The sequence below is a fragment of the Syngnathus acus genome, chromosome 3 (genome assembly GCF_901709675.1).
Source record: "Syngnathus acus chromosome 3, fSynAcu1.2, whole genome shotgun sequence".
NCBI classification, from domain to species: Eukaryota; Metazoa; Chordata; class Actinopteri; order Syngnathiformes; family Syngnathidae; genus Syngnathus; species Syngnathus acus.
The window spans coordinates 19,697,079-19,715,001 of NC_051089.1; the positions used below are offsets into that span (position 1 = coordinate 19,697,079).

General features: G+C 47.0%; 1 protein-coding gene across 2 annotated transcripts in view; it reads left to right on the plus strand.

Annotated features, from left to right (window-relative positions):
- The window catches only part of LOC119120155 (transmembrane channel-like protein 3), a 124,236-nt gene that overhangs the window by 35,826 nt on the left and 70,487 nt on the right, over positions 1 to 17,923 (plus strand). The window contains exons 4-5 of one of the 2 annotated variants that reach the window (XM_037246787.1): positions 5,618 to 5,699; positions 17,701 to 17,807. The exons of the other annotated variant lie outside the window; for it this stretch is intronic. Coding sequence (XP_037102682.1) covers positions 5,618 to 5,699; positions 17,701 to 17,807 — 189 coding nt within the window. The remainder of the gene's footprint in view (positions 1 to 5,617; positions 5,700 to 17,700; positions 17,808 to 17,923) is intronic. 2 annotated transcript variants of the gene reach the window in all.

Here is a 17,923-nt window from a genome sequence, read left to right on the forward strand (position 1 = left end):
TACACAGTTATAACAATAAGGTGTACGGTTGCATGCTAACCACCAACATTTCCAAGTCACTGGAGCAGAGTCGCTCTTTAACGCTGACGTGTCTGGGATGGCACCATCTATCGTTCACAAACACAGCGAGTCCCTCTCCTCTTACCGCTCTCCGTAGCACTCCTGTCAGCCCGCACCACTTGAAAACCGTCCAGGGAGAGGTGTGAGTCGGGCGAGAGATCGTTCAGCCATGTCTCCGTGAAGCACATGAGACTGCATTCGCAATATTCCCTCTACGCCCTGGCTAGCGCCGTTAGCTCTTCCATTGTGCTTTGAAGAGATCTCACGTTTCCCATGATGACCGACGGCAAGCACGGTTTATTCCGCTGCCTGCACTTTACTCCGGCTCGGCATCCTCTTCTCCGCGGCTGTATCTCCTTGGGGATCTCCGGCCGCAACCCGCAGGGAAGGGGTGTGTAGCGCCAGGCTAACAGCTGATCGCAGGTGTAGACAATGGAGCCGAGTATGGATGGCTCACCCGACGCCGCACCAAAAAGTTCCAAAATCAGTCGGGAACAAACTATGAATGTTACAACGTGAACATCCACTAGCCTAATTCAATAATGTGAGAAGGTGAAAAACAACAAAAAACTCACTATAACACAATCCAAACACTAAAAGAAGGGAAGAAAGGACAGAGCTGCTGTAACAGGCTGCCACTTGAGCGGAGCCATCAAAGACGTTTTTGGGGGAGCTTCAAAGACAGTGGACTGAAGCTGGAGTCCAGGTATCAAAAGCCACTGTTCACAGACGTGTCCGGGAAATGGGCTACAATAGCCGTATTCCCATGGTCAAGCCACTTCTGAACTCAAGACAACGGAAGAAGCGTCTGACTTGGGCTATGGAAAAGAAGCACTGGACAGTTGCAGAGTGGTCCAAAGTCCTCTTTTCAGACGAAAGCAAGTTTTGTATTTCATTTGGAAGTCAAGGCGCCAGAGTCTGAAGAAAAGGCTGGAGAGGAGCAAAATCCAAGTTGCTTGAAATCCAGTGTGAAGTTCCCACAGTCAGCGATGGTTTGGGGAGCCATATCAGCTGCTGGTGTTGGTCCACTGTGTTTCATCAAGTCCAGAGGAAATGCAGATTTTAGAGCACTACATGCTTCCGTCTGCTGAAAAGCTCTATGGAGATGATGATTTCATTTTCCAGCATGATCTGGCACCTGCCCACAGTGCCAAAACCACCAATAAATGGTGTACTGACCATGGCATTACTGTCGTCGATTGGCCTGCCAATTCCCTTGACCTGAACCCCATAGAGAATTTGTGGGGTATTGTGAAGAAGAAGCTGAAAGACACCAGACCCAACAATGCAAATGAGCTAAAGGCCGCTATTGAAGCATCCTGGGCATCCATAACACCTCAGCAATACCACAGGCTGATTGCCTCTATGCCACGCCGCATTGATGCAGTAATCCGTGCAAAATGATTCCCAACCAAGTACAGAGTGCATCAATGGACATTTTCAAATGTTTGATTTTGTTTTGCTGTTATAAATCTTTTTTTTTTTACTTGGTCTGAGGAAATATTCTAATATTTTGAGATAGGATATTTGAGTTTTCTTAAGCTGTAAACCATAATCAGCAATATTAAAATAATGATGCAATATTTCAGTTGATTTGTAATGAATCCAGAATGTATGACATTTTTGGTTTTTTAATTGCATTACAGAAAATAAAGAACTTTATCACAATATTCTAATTTTCTGAGACAGTCCTGTACATGCTACTGTGCAGTCATAATGTTCAGTTATTTTTCTTTCTTTTCTTCATCAACATTTCTAGCACATTCAGTCTGGCTTTACGCTTATGCTGTGAATTGAGAACATTAGTGTCTTCTTGTGGAGTTGAAGTGCTGGGTTGTGGTGCTCTAGTAGAGGAGGACTGGGTGTCAGATGGCCTGGAGACAGTTAGTGGTGGTTGATGCACTGGGCCTGATGTAAGTATTTGCTGCTTCAGAGATGGACTGGTATGTTCCTGTATGAGGATTTGCAGTTTTTGAGATCGAGGGCACTGATGTAGATTGCACCAATGTGTGTCCTTTGGTGGATTTGTCCTGCGTGGTAGTATTTGTAGTCAAACCATGGGTTCTCCTTGATGTGATATTCTTAATCGTGGCAGATTTAGATGCAAGTCTTGAATGGTGCTTTTTGAGTGCTTTCCTTTCTGACCTTGCAGCACAGCGCTTTGCCTCTTCCTTGCTTTGTAGTTGACTCTTGTTCTTGAGCTGTTGTCTTTTCATCTTTTCTTTTTTTGGCTTCTCTCTTTCTTTTGAGGTATTTTTTGTACTCACTGGCACATTGTCGCAAATTAACACAGTTTCTTGTCCACAACATCATGCTGGATGTCCTTTCTCTTGAAATAAGTGACAGCAGATGAATCCCTAGTTTTCACATGGTACTTCACTGTTTGAATGGCACTTTAAATCTCTATATTCATACGACATGATCTAATGTCCATGATGTCATCCATAGTATTAAAAGATGATTCAACCTGCGGTCCATGAAAGATACTCAAAACGAAGAATACCAATTTGCAGACAGCAGCATACTTGTCAAAAACAGCAACCTTAGCCCACCATTCATCCACCTTCATCTCTTTACTGTTGTACAAAGGAAGGTTGATATCTGACTGCATCTGTTGAACTTGTAAAGAAAACCTCTCCTTTTCTTCCTCATTCAAAACTGCAACCATTTCCTGGAGCTGCTTCAGGCCTCGGGATGTCACAGCATGCCCTCTAGCTGCAGGATCAATGCACGTAATGGATCTTAGAAGCTTGTTATTCAATGCCATCTTCTTTTGCAGGTACTTCCCACATACCTGGAATGCCCTGGTGGCTTTCCTCATAAAGTGCAGAACTGTAGAGTCATACTTTCTGCTGTCTTTAATGATGGCTTGAACAGCTGTGCCTGTGAAGATGTCCTTCTCTCGTAAGAAAATCTCTGCATCTTCTAAATCCATGGTTTCCAGCTCACGGGAGGATGCTGGAATCCTTTCAGGCTTGACGTAGCATGCCAAAAAATCATGGAATAACTCTTCATGCTTGTCATGGACGATATGGATTAGTGGTTCTGTGCTCTGGTAAAGACATACATATCTTTTCAAGATTGGCAGAGCAGCCTGATAAAACTGAATCGGGAGACGACTTCGTTTGGCCTTGAAGAGGACTTTGTCAACGATGCGTGCTTTCCTGGCTTTGCCACCATCCGTCAGCTTCTTCCTTGACAGGGATTCTGTGATTTCTTTAATTCTCTGTCTGCTCCTGATACTGACATTCATTCTTCTATAAATCTCCAGCACTATGCCATGATACACATGCCTCAGGTCAGAAGACACAAAGGCATAATAAAACACCTGCAAAGCGTCCCAGATCCTCAAAGTGCCGACAGGCAAATCTTATGCAGAAAGCCAGCGGTGATTCACGAAGCGTTCTGGCACTGTGTATTTGATATGTAGAAGCTCGCATATCTCTGACATGTGTTCTCTATGATCTGGAGACCACTTCGAGTCATTGTAGAGATCAGTAAACAGGCCTTCTGCCCAGTGTTCAAATACTGAACAAAACTGTTTACATGCATTGTGTACATGATGACAAATGTCGCCATCTACATCCAGAAGATGGGGTGCTTGATTACTGCGGATCCGGGTCTCCAGTCCACTCTTTGATCCGTGCATGACTGCGCACGAGTCCATCAGAACGGAAACCAGATTAGCCCATGGTATTTCAAAATTTTCAAAAAGGTTGACAAGTTCCTTATGCAGAGACTCTGCATCAACAGTTATCACCTCCAATGAAGCCAAATGCTCTAGCACCACCTTTCAATCCGACATTGAGAAATAATTCACCAGAATAGCAAGCACCCTCTTGTTGTTGTTGCTGGTGCTCTCATCAATGTTGAGAGAAAAATGGCAGTTCCGGATGTTCTCAAGTGTTCTGTTATGCAGTGTTTTTGCAAGACCGTTCTTCATAAGATAGGACGCAGTTGTCCATAGTCAAATAGTCTAATGCCTTCTTGTCACGGGCAAGTTCCTTGGCAAGATCAATCATTACAGGTGCCATGGACAGAGGGAGATTATTTTGTGCAACTACACAAAGAACCATTGCCTGTATAATAATATATAGATAATATTAGAAGCATTACATTTCATTAAAATAAACATACACCATAATTATTAAAAAGGCTTCTCGTATAATTAAGAAAAGGCAGCTAATCTGATAATGTAATGTATAATGTAAAACACCATCACCACTTTGATCAAATTCCCTTCTATTACAATTTAAAAGCAGACATATTATAAGCTACTAAATGAATAATAAATATATCTCTACACAGCAAGATACCACTAGTTCTAAGCACCTACCAGTATATACATTGATCAACTGTACCATTTTCAATCCATGCCAGTTTCCTACATTAAGTGAAACAAAGATTAAAATACATTCTCATAAAACTTGTTCATCTTCATTTTTAAATATCATTTGATTTCGCTAACACAAATTCATACCTGTGAATTTGCCACTCTATCACGTATTGATATCAGCGGTTTTGACTTCCGGCTCCTTCACCGGACATGTTGGATGACTTCTGAACATTGCATGCATCTGCTGTGGTTGAGAACAGCTGGATGTAGCTGCAGTCTGCGTGGCCGATGGTAACTGGTAGTTGGTCATGGTGATCTTTAATTTTTCTATAAGGAATAAAATTGAAGATCACCATGACCATTATTGAAAACACCATGTACGACGATATATAAATGGTATTTCTTCTTCATATCTATATATATATATATTAGTATCTAAATCCGTTTTCTCAGACTGGCTGAGTAATATCAACTCAAAATGATTTATTATCTATCTATCTATCTATCTATCTATCTATCTATCTATCTATCTATCTATCTATCTATCTATCTATCTATCTATCTATCTATCTATCTATCTATCTATCTATCTATCTATCTATCTTTGAAGATTTATTCTTTAACGATATCATGACAATAGCCTAACATTAACTTACATGTAACATCATGTTACCCACATGCTTGTAAAAGTAAAAATGTACCTTTGTGTTTTTTTGTTTTGATGTGCTCCTTAATGTTCGAAGTGCCGCGACCTCCATAGTTTATCACATCTTGACAAAGAATGGACAAACCTTCCCCGGGACATCTAATTTACGGATATGTTCCGTAAGGCAGGTGGTTACGGACTGTGTTCCGAGTTGTAAGATGACGCTGCTCTCGGGCCATACCCATCTGAAGCAGTTCCTGATCCCGTTCGACTTGTCTATTTCCCTGGCACGATCCTCGTCTTTTTTCTCTAAAACTTTCGCCATGCTGGCTAAAACCTTTGCTAATTAGGCAAATGAGTAGGCAAATGATGTGACGAAAGTAGCGCCAAAATGCTGCCGAAAATAAGGCGGCTATTGTCGCAATACTGCTGCCAGTCGCTCCCCCCCATATAAAAACAATTTTCTCAACGGCTCTACACGATTCACGCAAATGATACTCCCGACGGAAAAAAACATGGAAATCCGCGGATCCGCGGAAGATTCTCATCCCTGAACTCTTTTTTTTATTCTGCAGATGCTGAAGAAAATTTCTCGAGTCCTTTACAACAGTGTGGTTGTGTTCATTCCTTGGGAAGTGAGGATTAAGAAAATTGAAAGTAAGTGACACAAATAAAACAAACACACACATACACACAAATTCAAGAAACACTCATATTTTGATTACCGTATTTTTCGCACCATAAGGCGCTTTGGGTTGAAAGGCGCAGACTCAATTGCGGGGTCTATTTTGTATTTAATCCACACCTAGGGCGCACCGCATAGGGCGCATGCATGGCATGACTTACGGTAAACAAAAAAACGTCACGAGAGCAAGACAGTGAGTTCGGTTGTACTTTATTCTACTTTTAATCCATGTACTCTACTGTACTCACAATATTGTTAATCGATATTCATACGCAAATCGTCCAAGTCCTCATCTTCTGTATCCAAATTAAACATGCCAAGTTCCCTCTCGTCATTGTCATGTTGCTCTTCTGCAATGATCCTGGCTTTCCAGAAACCTCTAATCGTGCCTTGTAAGCGTGTCTCGTTGTCTATGCCATTTTAGAGGGTCGTAATGCTGTTTTCTTTGCACAAACGATGTTATCTATTTATCAATGGCGGCGGAGGTACGTACTCAACGTGTTATGTACAGTCCTCTGATTGGTTTATCTCCCCGATCTATGTACATAAAACAAAATATCCATCTGATTGGTTCATCGGGTGCCTGTACATTATGTCTCTGTTGTTTTGTGTGGCTTCCGCCACAATTTTACAGATTTGCACAAATGGTAGTATTTATTGATCAATGGTGGCGGAGGTACGTACTTTGCTCAAACTACAGTATTTATTTACCAATTGCGGTGGGGGTACGTACGTGTTACATCCAGTCGTCTGATTGGTGTACCGCCCCAATCTACGTAAAATGTAATGGACTCTGATTGGTTCATCGGGTGCCTGTATATTACTTCCCTGTGTGGCGGAAGCCACACAAAACAACTTTACAGATTTGCACAAACGATAGTATTTATTTACCAATGGCGGCGGAGGTACGTACTCCTCTACGTGTTACGTCCGGTCCTCTGATTATTTTTTTGCCCCAGTCTACCTAAAACATAATGTCCTCTGATTGGTTCATCGGGTCTTCATATTACGCCTGCATATTAAGGAAGCCACACAAAACAAATTTACAGATTTTGGAATTTGGTCCACACAAAAGGCGCACCTAATAAAAAGGCTTTTAAGTGTGCCTTATGGTGTGGAGGATACGGTACCTGCAGGCAGTGATGACAATAATGCATTTAATGCGTTACAGTGATCCTCGCCACTTTGCGGAGGCGCTACTTAGCAGGTTTATGAATGATGGGAAAACGCCGTTTAAATACACATTGATAGCGCGGGGCGTGCCTCTGAGGAATGTGTGTCACTGCGGACATGCGCGGCCTGTCTGTCATGAAAGAGCCAGGAAAACCATATGCAAACACGGACTGTTTATTTAGGGAATGCTAAAAGGGAAAGGGAGGCTAGAACGCCAGCAGAGCAGGTGCACGAGGTGACTGACGAGTCGGTCAGCGACCTCGTGTCGTGGCTGCACAAGACAGGTGGTGGCGATCAGTGCCGATTAGCACGCGCAGTTTCGAATTGGCGAGGTCTAGCGCGGAGGGCGAGAGCGGAGACGTGACACAGCCGTGCACGAAGGAAAAATGCACCACCGTGCAGAAAGTCTGGACAGCAGGCATAATCGTGCTCATGCCTCTGAGCAGTGCTTCACTGAGGACAAGCACGGGGTAAAAAGAAAAAAAGCACTGGAGAAAAAACAAAAGCACCAGGAGTTGGGACAGTGGCAATGAGCCCCGATAGTGCAGGGTGTGCCTCTATGCAGACGTAACTTAGTTCAAGCCCAGGAGGCGCAGTCGGCCATGCGCACCAACCGGTGCAGAAGGAGTTGGGCCGCATGACAATATCACGTGTTTTTTTGATTTATTTACTGTAAAGGTGGCGGCTCGGTGGCGCACTGGGTAGCACGTGCGCCTCACAGTTAGGAGGGTCCGGGTTCGATTCCACCTCCGGCCCTCCCTGTGTGGAGTTTGCATGTTCTCCCTGGGCACGCGTGGGTTTTCTCCGGGCACTCCGGTTTCCTCCCACATCCCAAAAACATGCTCGGTAGGCTGATTGAAGACTCCAAATTGTCCCTAGGTGTGAGTGTGAGTGCAAATGGTTGTTTGTCTCTGTGTGGCTGGCAACCGGTTCAAGGTGTCCCCCGCCTACTGCCCGATGACGGCTGGGATAGGCTCCAGCACTCCCGCGACCCCCGTTCCCCACTAAGCGGTTCAGAAAATGGATGGATGGATGTAAAGGTACAATGCATGCACAGAACAGTGTGTGAATGGTTAGTAAGGGAAATATCTATGTCGGTAAAAGTATTAGGGAGGGTTTAAAAAGCTTTAATTTTGTGTACTGGACCTCAATGCAACAGGAGATTGATGCGCAACCCTGACTCACTTTGGTTTTGCTATGCATGATGTCCCTCGGGTTACTATAGTGTGGCAATTCTGAAGATGGATGCTTTGCATTGCTATGCAAGGTAAACCATACTTCTAGTTAATTTACAACATACCCATGCCCTCTAGCAATCAACAAGAAACACTATATGTTGGACATTACGATACATGGTGTTTTTAAATTTATAAATAATACATATACCGTTTCTACTTTGCGGATTTTCGTTTGTCGTGGGTGGTTCTGGAATGCATCTCCCACGAAAAACGAGGGATCACTGTACTCTGAAATGGCAGAAATCTGGAGTAACAAATATTCTAATTTGTCACTGTTTTAAAATTAGTCGTGGAACTTACTGTGTTACTTTTGACCAAAGAAAGCTTCCAAGATTACTCAAAATGACTCACCATTAAAATTCACAGCTACTTTACAGAATATAGTTCTCTGTAGAAGCTACTATCAAGTGAATAGCGACTGCGCTAAATTATTTGTAGTAAGTCGCTTTTCGTGTGGGACATTGGTGGGATCGGCTATTACAATGCAATGGTGTACAAAAAAAAAGCCAAGTAATTCGTCAACACACCTATATTCCAGCCATTGTGAATGTTAAATAAACCTTGTGGTGTGCAAGGACTGGAGTCGGAGGCGGAGTGACAAACGACGGTGCCAACGGCAGTTGTTTTAATGACATTCGTAATTATTCTTATTCAACAACGGAAAGACTCTTTTCCCTTCGAGATCCTAACACACACTAAACTCAACAGGAAAGTCCCACACATGTAAACTGTCCCACCGGAACTCTGTAACGTGAACTTAGGTTCCGGGTGAATTATGTCAACCCACTACACAAGCCCCCCCAGAATTCACCCATAGTCAAAATCGCCACGCCGGAAAGGGACGACAGCCCGACCACGGCGGGTGTAGGTGGCAGGGGCTGGCAGGGGGTCAGGGGTAGGGGGCGCCGCCGGAAAGACCGCTGGGCTGGACGGCCGTGTTGTCGGTCGGGCAGGCGGGAGCTCGGTCAGGTTGGAGGGGCGAGGCGCTGGGGGGCGTCCGCGGCGTGGGGCCTGCGCCAATTCCAATGTCCGGGAAACATCCACGTGGGCAGGCTTAATCCTATCAACCGAGATAGTCTCAGGCCTACCGCCGATGTCCACAACCATGCTCTTGCCCCCGTGCTGTAAGACCTTAAAAGGCCCGTCGTAAGGCGGGCGCAACGGTCCGCGGTGGGCGTCGTGGCGGATGAACACAAAACTCGCCGAGCGCAGGTTGGTGGGCACCCGGGAAACAGGGGTGCAGTGCTGTGATGTGGGGACAGGTGCGAACGTCCTGGCAACGTCCAGCAGGGAGGACCGCTGCCTGGACGCCGACCAAGGCGTTGTGGCGTCCGGAATGAAGTCCCCAGGAACCCGTAGTACCTGGCCGTAGACGAGCTCAGCAGACGAGGACTGCAGGTCCTCCTTAGGGGCCGTCCTGAGGCCCAGCATGACCCAGGGAAGTCTGTCCACCCAGTTGCCATCCACCAGACTGGCGCGTAGAGCAGCCTTCATGGAGCGGTGGAACCGCTCGCACAGCCCGTTAGCCTGGGGGTGATATGCGGTGGTGCGGTGCAGCTTGACCCCTAAGTCTCTAGCAACCACATTCCAGACATCGGAAGTAAACTGCGCACCCCGGTCCGAGGAGAGGTCTGAGGGTGTCCCAAAGCGCGCGACCCACGTGCCGATAAACGCCCGGGCCACGTCGGCAGCTGAGGTTGAGGAGAGGGGGACGGCCTCAGGCCAACGGGTCGTCCTGTCCACCATGGTGAGGAGGTAGGTGAAACCATGGGAAGGGGGGAGCGGGCCCACAAGGTCGACGTTGACGTGGTCGAACCTCCTCTCGGGGACAGTAAACTGCTCCAACGGGGCCTTGGTATGGCGGTGCACCTTCGCACGCTGACAAGCCACACGAGTCGACCCAGGCCCGCACGTCCCTCTTCAGCCCTTTCCAGACGAACTTCTGAGCCACCAGCCTCACGGACGCCTTTCTGCCAGGATGGGACAGGTCGTGTATCGCCTCAAAGACAGCCCGCTGCCAGCCAGCAGGGACAAGTGGTCTAGGTTGGCCGGTGGAGAGGTCGCACCACAGCCTGACTCCTGAGCCGCCAACCGCGACCTCCTCCAGACGCAGCCCAGTGTCCGAGTCTTTGAGTGACTGGATCCCAGGATCTGAGGCTTGGTCAGCACTCATACTTGAGTAGTCGAGACCCAGCTGAACCGTGTGGATGACCGCTCTAGAGAGGCAATCGGCGACCACGTTGGACTTGCCGGCGATGTGTCGGATATCTGTGGTGTACTCGGAGATAAAAGACAGCTGACGCTGCTGGCGGGCGGACCACAGCTCAGCCACCTTGGACATAGAGAACGTGAGGGGTTTGTGGTCGACGAAAACCGTAAACTCACGGCCTTCAAGGATGGAGCGGAAATGGCGGATCGCCAACCAGACGCCGAGTAGCTCCCTGTCGAAGGTGCTGTATTTGCGCTCCCTAGGGACCAGCTGGCGGCTGAAAAAGGCGAGCGGTTGCCAGGCGCCACCAACCCACTGCTCAAATACAGCACCAACTGCGTAGTCAGATGCGTCGGTTGTGAGGGCGACCGGGGCTCCAGGCGACGGGTGGACCAACATGGTGGCCTGGCACAGCGCAGCCTTAGTATCCTCGAAAGCCTTGACCCTCTCGGGGGTCCAGTCGATGTCCTGGTTGGGGGCCCTACCCTTAAGGGCCTCATACAGTGGGTGCATGATGTGGGCCGCCCGGCGTATGAATCGGTGGTAGAATGTAACCATCCCAAGGAACTCCCGGAGCCCCCGGGCCGAACGTGGGCGGGGAAAAGCGGAGACTGCTTCCACCTTTGACGGGAGGGGAGTGGCCCCATTGCTGCTGATGAGATGCCCAAGAAACTGGATCGACGGCACTCCGAAAATGCACTTCGCCGGGTTAATGATCAGGCCATGCTGGTCGAGCCTTGCGAAAAGGGCCCGCAGGTGCGCCGCACGCTCCTCCTCCGAGGAGCTGGCGACGAGGACATCGTCCAAGTAGACGAAGATGAAAGGCATGTCCCTAAGCGCAGAGTCCATCAACCGCTGGAAGGACTGGGCCGCGTTTTTCAGGCCGAAGGGCATCCTAAGAAACTCGAAAAGCCCGAAAGGAGTCACCACTGCTGTTTTAGGGATGTCGGCAGGGTGCACTGGGACTTGGTGATAACCCCGCACCAGGTCCACTTTGGAGAACAGGTGCTTCCCTGCTAGATGTACCGAAAAGTCCTGAACATGGGGGACCGGGTAGCGGTCGGGCGTGGTGGCATCATTGAGGCGGCGGTAGTCGCCACACGGGCGCCAACCACCGTCCGGCTTAGGCACCATGTGGAGTGGGGAGGCCCACGGGCTGTCAGAGCGGCGAATAATGCCAAGGCGTTCCATGTTGGCGAACTCCGCCCGAGCAATTGTCAGTCTCTCCGGGTTGAGCCGTCGGGCCCTAGCGTAGACGGGGGGGCCTTTGGTCTCGATGTGGTGCTCGACCCCATGTTTAGCTGTGGTGGCGGCAAAGGTGGGCCGTGTAAGGCTGGGGAACTCTCCGAGGAGTTTCTGGTACATGTCGCCCTCGGAGAGCGAACTGGAGAGACTCACATACTTCCCCACATCGCGGACACATGCGAAGGAGGAGAAGGTTAACGCGTCCACCAGGCGGCCATTCTTAACATCCACGAGCAGTCCATGGGCGCACAAAAAATCTGCGCCGAGCAGGGGGAAGGAGATGTCGGCAGTGACAAAGTCCCATGTAAAACGCTGACCTCCGAAACATATGTCCACAGTCTTCGTGCCATACGTCCTGATGGGGGTGTCGTTGGCGGATGTTAAGGGCGGGCCGTGCAACCCTCCAGCGGCGTCGTCCACCGTAGCCGGCAGGACGCTCCTCTGGGCACCGGTGTCACAGAGGAATCTGCGACCCGAGAGGGTGTCCTCAATGAACAGCAGCCGGTTCTTTTTGCCCGCGCTCACGGCCACTACTGAGCGCAGGCTTAGGCGTTTCCCGTCGTGTTGAAGGTGCAAGGGGAGCGGCACCTTTTAGCCTTGGCGCCAAAACGTGCATGGAAGTAGCACAAACCTGTGCCGGAGCGGCCGTCGGTTGCAGCGTGACCTCTGCCAGGGGAAACGCCAGCGCTTGGGGACGTGTAGCTGCGTGTTGGGGCCAGCACATCAGGGGCGAAACGCTGGGTGGCCAAGTAGAAACGGTCTGCTTCCTCCGCCAGTGCACGCGGCTCCGTAATAGTCGTATTCGCGAGGGCCGTTTGTACGTGCGGCGGCATATGTCGCAGAAACAGTTCAATGAAAAGAAAATTCGGCTCTTCCCCACCCAGCAGGTTTAACATCATCTCCATGTGTTCAGAGGGTTTGCTGTCCCCCATGCCTTGAATAGCAAGCAGGCGCCGGGCTCGTTCGGATCGTGACAGTTCAAAAATCCTGAGGAGATAAGCCTTGAGCCCTGCATATTTATCCTGGGCAGGAGGGGAAGTGATGAAACTTACGGCTCTGGCAGCGGTGGAGCTTCCGAGTGCTGAGACGACGTGGTAGTAGCGTGTGGCGTCATCCGTAATTCCCCGGAGGGCGAACTGAGCCTCCGCCTGTGCGAACCACGTTGCCGCAGACGTCTCCCAAAACTCAGGCAGTCTGAGGACGACGGAATGCGCCATGCCGTTTCGCTCGTTATTCAGTTCAGTCCCGGAATCTTCAGCGGGACTGACGTCGGGGTCACCAGTGTGGTGTGCAAGGACTGGAGTCGGAGGCGGAGTGACAAACGACGGTGCCAACGGCAGTTGTTTTAATGACATTCGTAATTATTCTTATTCAACAACGGGCAGACTCTTTTCCCTTCGAGATCCTAACACACACTAAACTCAACAGGAAAGTCCCACACATGTAAACTGTCCCACCGGAACTCTGTAACGTGAACTTAGGTTCCAGGTGAATTATGTCAACCCACTACACCTAATTGTTTATAACAGATAAAAAAGGAAAAGAGGTAAAACACACCCGTTTACTAACCAACAGGCAAAATCCAAACAACTCGACTGTCACGTCCTTGCACCACCTGCGACACGACCGCGCCCCTCCTGTCAGCGGAATCGCCGCCACCTATCGCGGGCTCATTGAGTGCGCTATATCAGCGCTGCCAGCGCAAACCCGCGTGTCAGCCTGTCCCGTGATGCCGCTCCGCTCACCCGTTCCTGTAAGCCTGACTCACTTGACCGTTTTGGTACTCTCGCAGAATTGCCTGTGTAGTCCGCCAGTCTGTGCTGTCAGTTCCCTTCCCAGAAGTCCACCTGTCCGCCCCCCAGCCCGATCGCCGCCCCAGCACCCACTGTTCCCCTCTTTCCCCACAATAAAGCTCCCTTACATCTACATTGTAAAACATTAAATAAATGGAAAATATTTTATCTGAAACAGTGAAGTGTAATGGGATGAGGTCATCTTCGTTCAATCCACCAATTGTCTTGGGCAGTGAGGTTACTCATCCGCCAAGTGACTTTGAAACCAAAAGAAGTAGAGACGTTTGCATGTTCAAGCTGAAAATATAATAGTGATCCCTCATTTATTGCGGATAATTGGTTCCAAATCCACCCGCGATATGTGAAAATCTGTGATGTAGAGAAAATATATTGTTACAATATCCACCCAAAACATTTATGAACCTTTAAATATTTTATCGTATTTTTAAACGCTTTTTTTTGTATTTCTTGTAAACATTTTAAAGTCAAACTGACTTTCAGAAACATTCTTGTTTATTTAAATTATTGAGAAAATAAATAATAGTAAATATGTTGTTACAAAATCCACACAAGATTTTTATGAACCTTTTATGAAGTGTAAACGTGTCACGGCTCCTCTTGCGTGCTGGCCAGCTGACGCGCCCCCGCGGACCAGCACGAGGGCATCCACACAAGACTTTTATCATTTTATTTTCAAACACCTTATTGTATTTTTAAACACTTTAAACATTTTAAAGCGTAAACGTGTCAGGGCTCCGCTCTGCTCTCGCTGTGCTGGCCGGCTGACGTGCCCCCGTGGCCCAGCGCGAGGGCATCCACACAAGACTCGTATAATTTTACTGTATTTTTAAACACTTTATTGTATTCTTAAACAATTTTTTAACATTTTAAAGTGTTAACGTGTCACGGCTCCGCTCTGCTCTCGCCTTACTGGGAGCTCTCGCTGACCGGCTCGTCAGCTTGCCTCATTGTCCTGCGACATTCCAGCCCTCCTCGTCTCCTTTAAACTTTGTGTGAGCCCGTGTTGCATTTGGTTGTTCTGCCTCGTTTGTGACAAAACGAAGTGCAAATCAGAGATGCTGCTGATTCTGCAGATGCAAACGAAGTGGAAGAGTAGATACGTAGCGCGACTGCGGGAGGCTGAAATAAAGCGTGGTTAGAACTGCTCTTACAATTCCAAGCCAATCAGCGGCAAGCCTACAGATCAACATGTTCCCATATTTTTCCCATATTTTTCAAGCACGTCAAAAACAGGCTTTCTTTTGTGAGAACCTTCATCATCACAAGGTTCATCAGCCATTTTCACTCAGAGGTCAATCAGGGAACGGTACAACTAAGCCAGTGTCCAAAATTTGTGGCATTTTAATCACAAGTTGTGCGGATGCGCAGTACTTGGCGCAGGGACGTGAGCGAGCCAGGATATCAACAAGGAAATAAAACCCGAAAACATAGATTGACAAGTTAACTGACCGATAATTCACGCCGACAATGATCGGCAGAGTTTTTTCTGGTCTCACAGAGCGCACGGATTCTATATATATTGTAGCAACTTTGTATATACCGTAATTTTCGGACTATAAGTCGCGTTTCTTTTCATAGTTTGGGTGGGGGGGCGACTTATAATGAGCGACTTATGTGGTTTTTTTCAAACATTTTCAAAAATGTTCCAAAAAAAAAAAAAGTGAAACCGCGATAAACGAACCGCGATGTAGCAAGGGATTGCTGTAATTTGAATTTCAAGTGACGTCAGCAGCGCGACGCGGCGTGGCACGGCGGTTGTTTACATAAAGGACAAAGATTGATCACGGGATGACGAAGATGACGAAGGGCCCCACGTACTACCGGCATCATTAGCGGCTTTGTTTCTAAGTGACACCGCGGATGAAGAGTTTGAAGGATTTAAGGATTTGGAGTGACACAGAAGGTTTGAAAAACTATTATGGCTTTTACCCACGCCTGGTCCTACTCTCCGGAGCTCTCTTTCACTTCCGTGGATTGAAGTCGGGGGCCGGCGCTCGGCCGGGTCGCTGTCCAGTGACGGTGGATGGGGCTCGGACAATGATTTTACGCACGCCCGGTCCTACTCTACCGAGCTCTTTCACCTCCGTGGATGGAAGTCGAGGGCCGGCGCTCGGCCGGGTGGCTGTCCGGGGACGGTGGATGGGGCTCGGTCATGGCTTTTACGCACGCCCGGTCCTATTCTATGGAGCTCTCTTCCACTTCCGTGGCTGGAAGTCCACGCCGCCACACGCCTGGAAGTTTGTTTTGTTAAATAAAGAGCCGTTTACCAAACCCAGGTCTTTCCTTGAATTTTGTTAACACTACAATATAGTTATATAGTAGATCTGTGGAATAACGACGAGGCTGACGTCAGGGCGCACGCGCGGCGTTGTTGACGAAGGACGAGGAATTTGATCGATGGATTTAATGATTTAGAGTGCACAGATGGTTTGATAATACTATTGCTTATATAATAGTTATTTGTTATCTAATTTATATATCGTTATATGGGCCTGTGGAATATTTTGAAGCGCCGTCAGCTGCGCGCACGCATTGTTGACAAAGGACGATCGATGGATTTAATGAATTGGAGTGACACGGATGGTTTTATTAACGTGTTATTTATGTAATAGTTTTTTGAATAACTCTGAATTTTACGTCAGGGCCGTTCTCAGCTCTTCGTTTGTGTTTATGTCACGTTAGCATACCTATCGTTTAGCCTGTTGTTGCTCGTTCATGACTCTTGGTGTTGGATTTTGTCGAATAAATTGCCCCCCAAAATGCGACTTATACTCCGGAGCGACTTATATATGTTTTTTTTCACTTTTTTGGGCATTTTATGGCTGATGCGACTTGTACTCCGGAGCGACTTATAGTCCGAAAATTACGGTAGTTAGAGTTCTGTAGTTTCCGATTGTGTAGGGAGGCCATGAAGGCAGCAAGGTGGAGAAGACGGCGGCAAAGAAAAGCCAGAGAGTTGTTGTTAGCTAGGCACCGTCAATTGTGTCTTAGCGTGGATGTTGAACCCTTGTTTGTGCAATAAAGAGCCTGTTACTAGCTCACGACTCGCCCGATATATCGGTAACGCTACAACAATAATATATTTTTTTTAAGACGACCTATCTAACAATCCGTCGGTTTGTGGGGAGAAATTTGAAAAATATTACAAAATAATTTCTAAGAAATACCCTCTAATACCTTTAGGGGAAATTTGGTGGACTTCAGACAATACATTGCAGCTTTTGTCGTTTAGGTGCCACCATAATCAACAGAAATTGAAAAAGTTTCCTAGAGGGTCTTTAAACATTACAGTTAAAACTTCCAATAAACTCAATTTCAATAAAGTACCAACAAAAACAGTTTTTTTCAGAATTGTTGGGTCTGCTGATAGTAACTTGCAGCTTGATAGTACCAAACTAATCAAATAAGTAACTAAATTAACTAAGCAACATTTTCAAGGTGACTGTGGCAACACTACCGATGTTTGTTTTCAACATTTTTTTTCCACTCACTTGCACTTACACTCGTAGAGCATCATCAATGTAAAAAGCCAAAAGCAGCTTGGCTTTTTACCTTCGCCTACTTTGTTTTACTATCCGTAGATTCTTTTTTTCAGACAAATGAAAGAATTTTTAGTTGTTACCTGCGGCTGACAGTTTCGACTGCGCACTCCAGTCTTCCTCCGACGGCTCTGAGGAAGACTGGAGTGCGCAGTCGAAACTGTCAGCAGCAGGTAATAACTAAAAAGTCTTTCATTTGTCTGAAAAAAAGAATCTACGGATAGCATTCAGAAGACATTATGAAGCTAATCGAAATAACTACTTTGTTTTACTTTAAGATACTTTTTGTTTATTTGGTTTGTTACATGGCCTTGCCTCAGCCTTACCCCTCTGAGACCCTCCACCACTACACACTTGCCTCAGGTCCGCAAACCAGATACTGGAAGTGCAGAGGACTAAAATGGAACCTTATCTTTTGCAGGTCCTTGGAATGACCTCCCCTTAAATGTTAGGCAAGCCCCCTCTATCCATGTTAAAAACTCATTTGAAGATCCATTTTTGTTCTTTGGCTTTCAACTGACTTTGTTATTGTTCACTACTGTATATTCAATCGTGGTTTAATTTACTGTTTTACTCTTATACAGTTTGTCATATGTAAAAGAATTTGTTATAGACCCAACTGTTGTTACATGCACTATATAGTAAATGCACTTGTCATGTATTGTATTGAACTGTTAAAATGAATTTTTGATTGTCTGAAGTTTGATATTTGTTGCCTAAAATTCTGATATAAATATTTTCTCCTTTGTTGTGAGGTCATTTTGGGTCAGGCGTCGCCTCCTACTTCATATTCCTTCGTTGGTTATTTGGGATCAACATTGTCCTCACCATTATGACAGGAGCATTCATTGTGTTACCAGAGGTCAGTATTGTACACTATGCACACATGAATACATTTCCTAAATATTTGTTTGGGTTGTTGCATTATTTTATGTTTAACATCATAATTATACTCACTAAGGGTGTATGGGTGTTTTA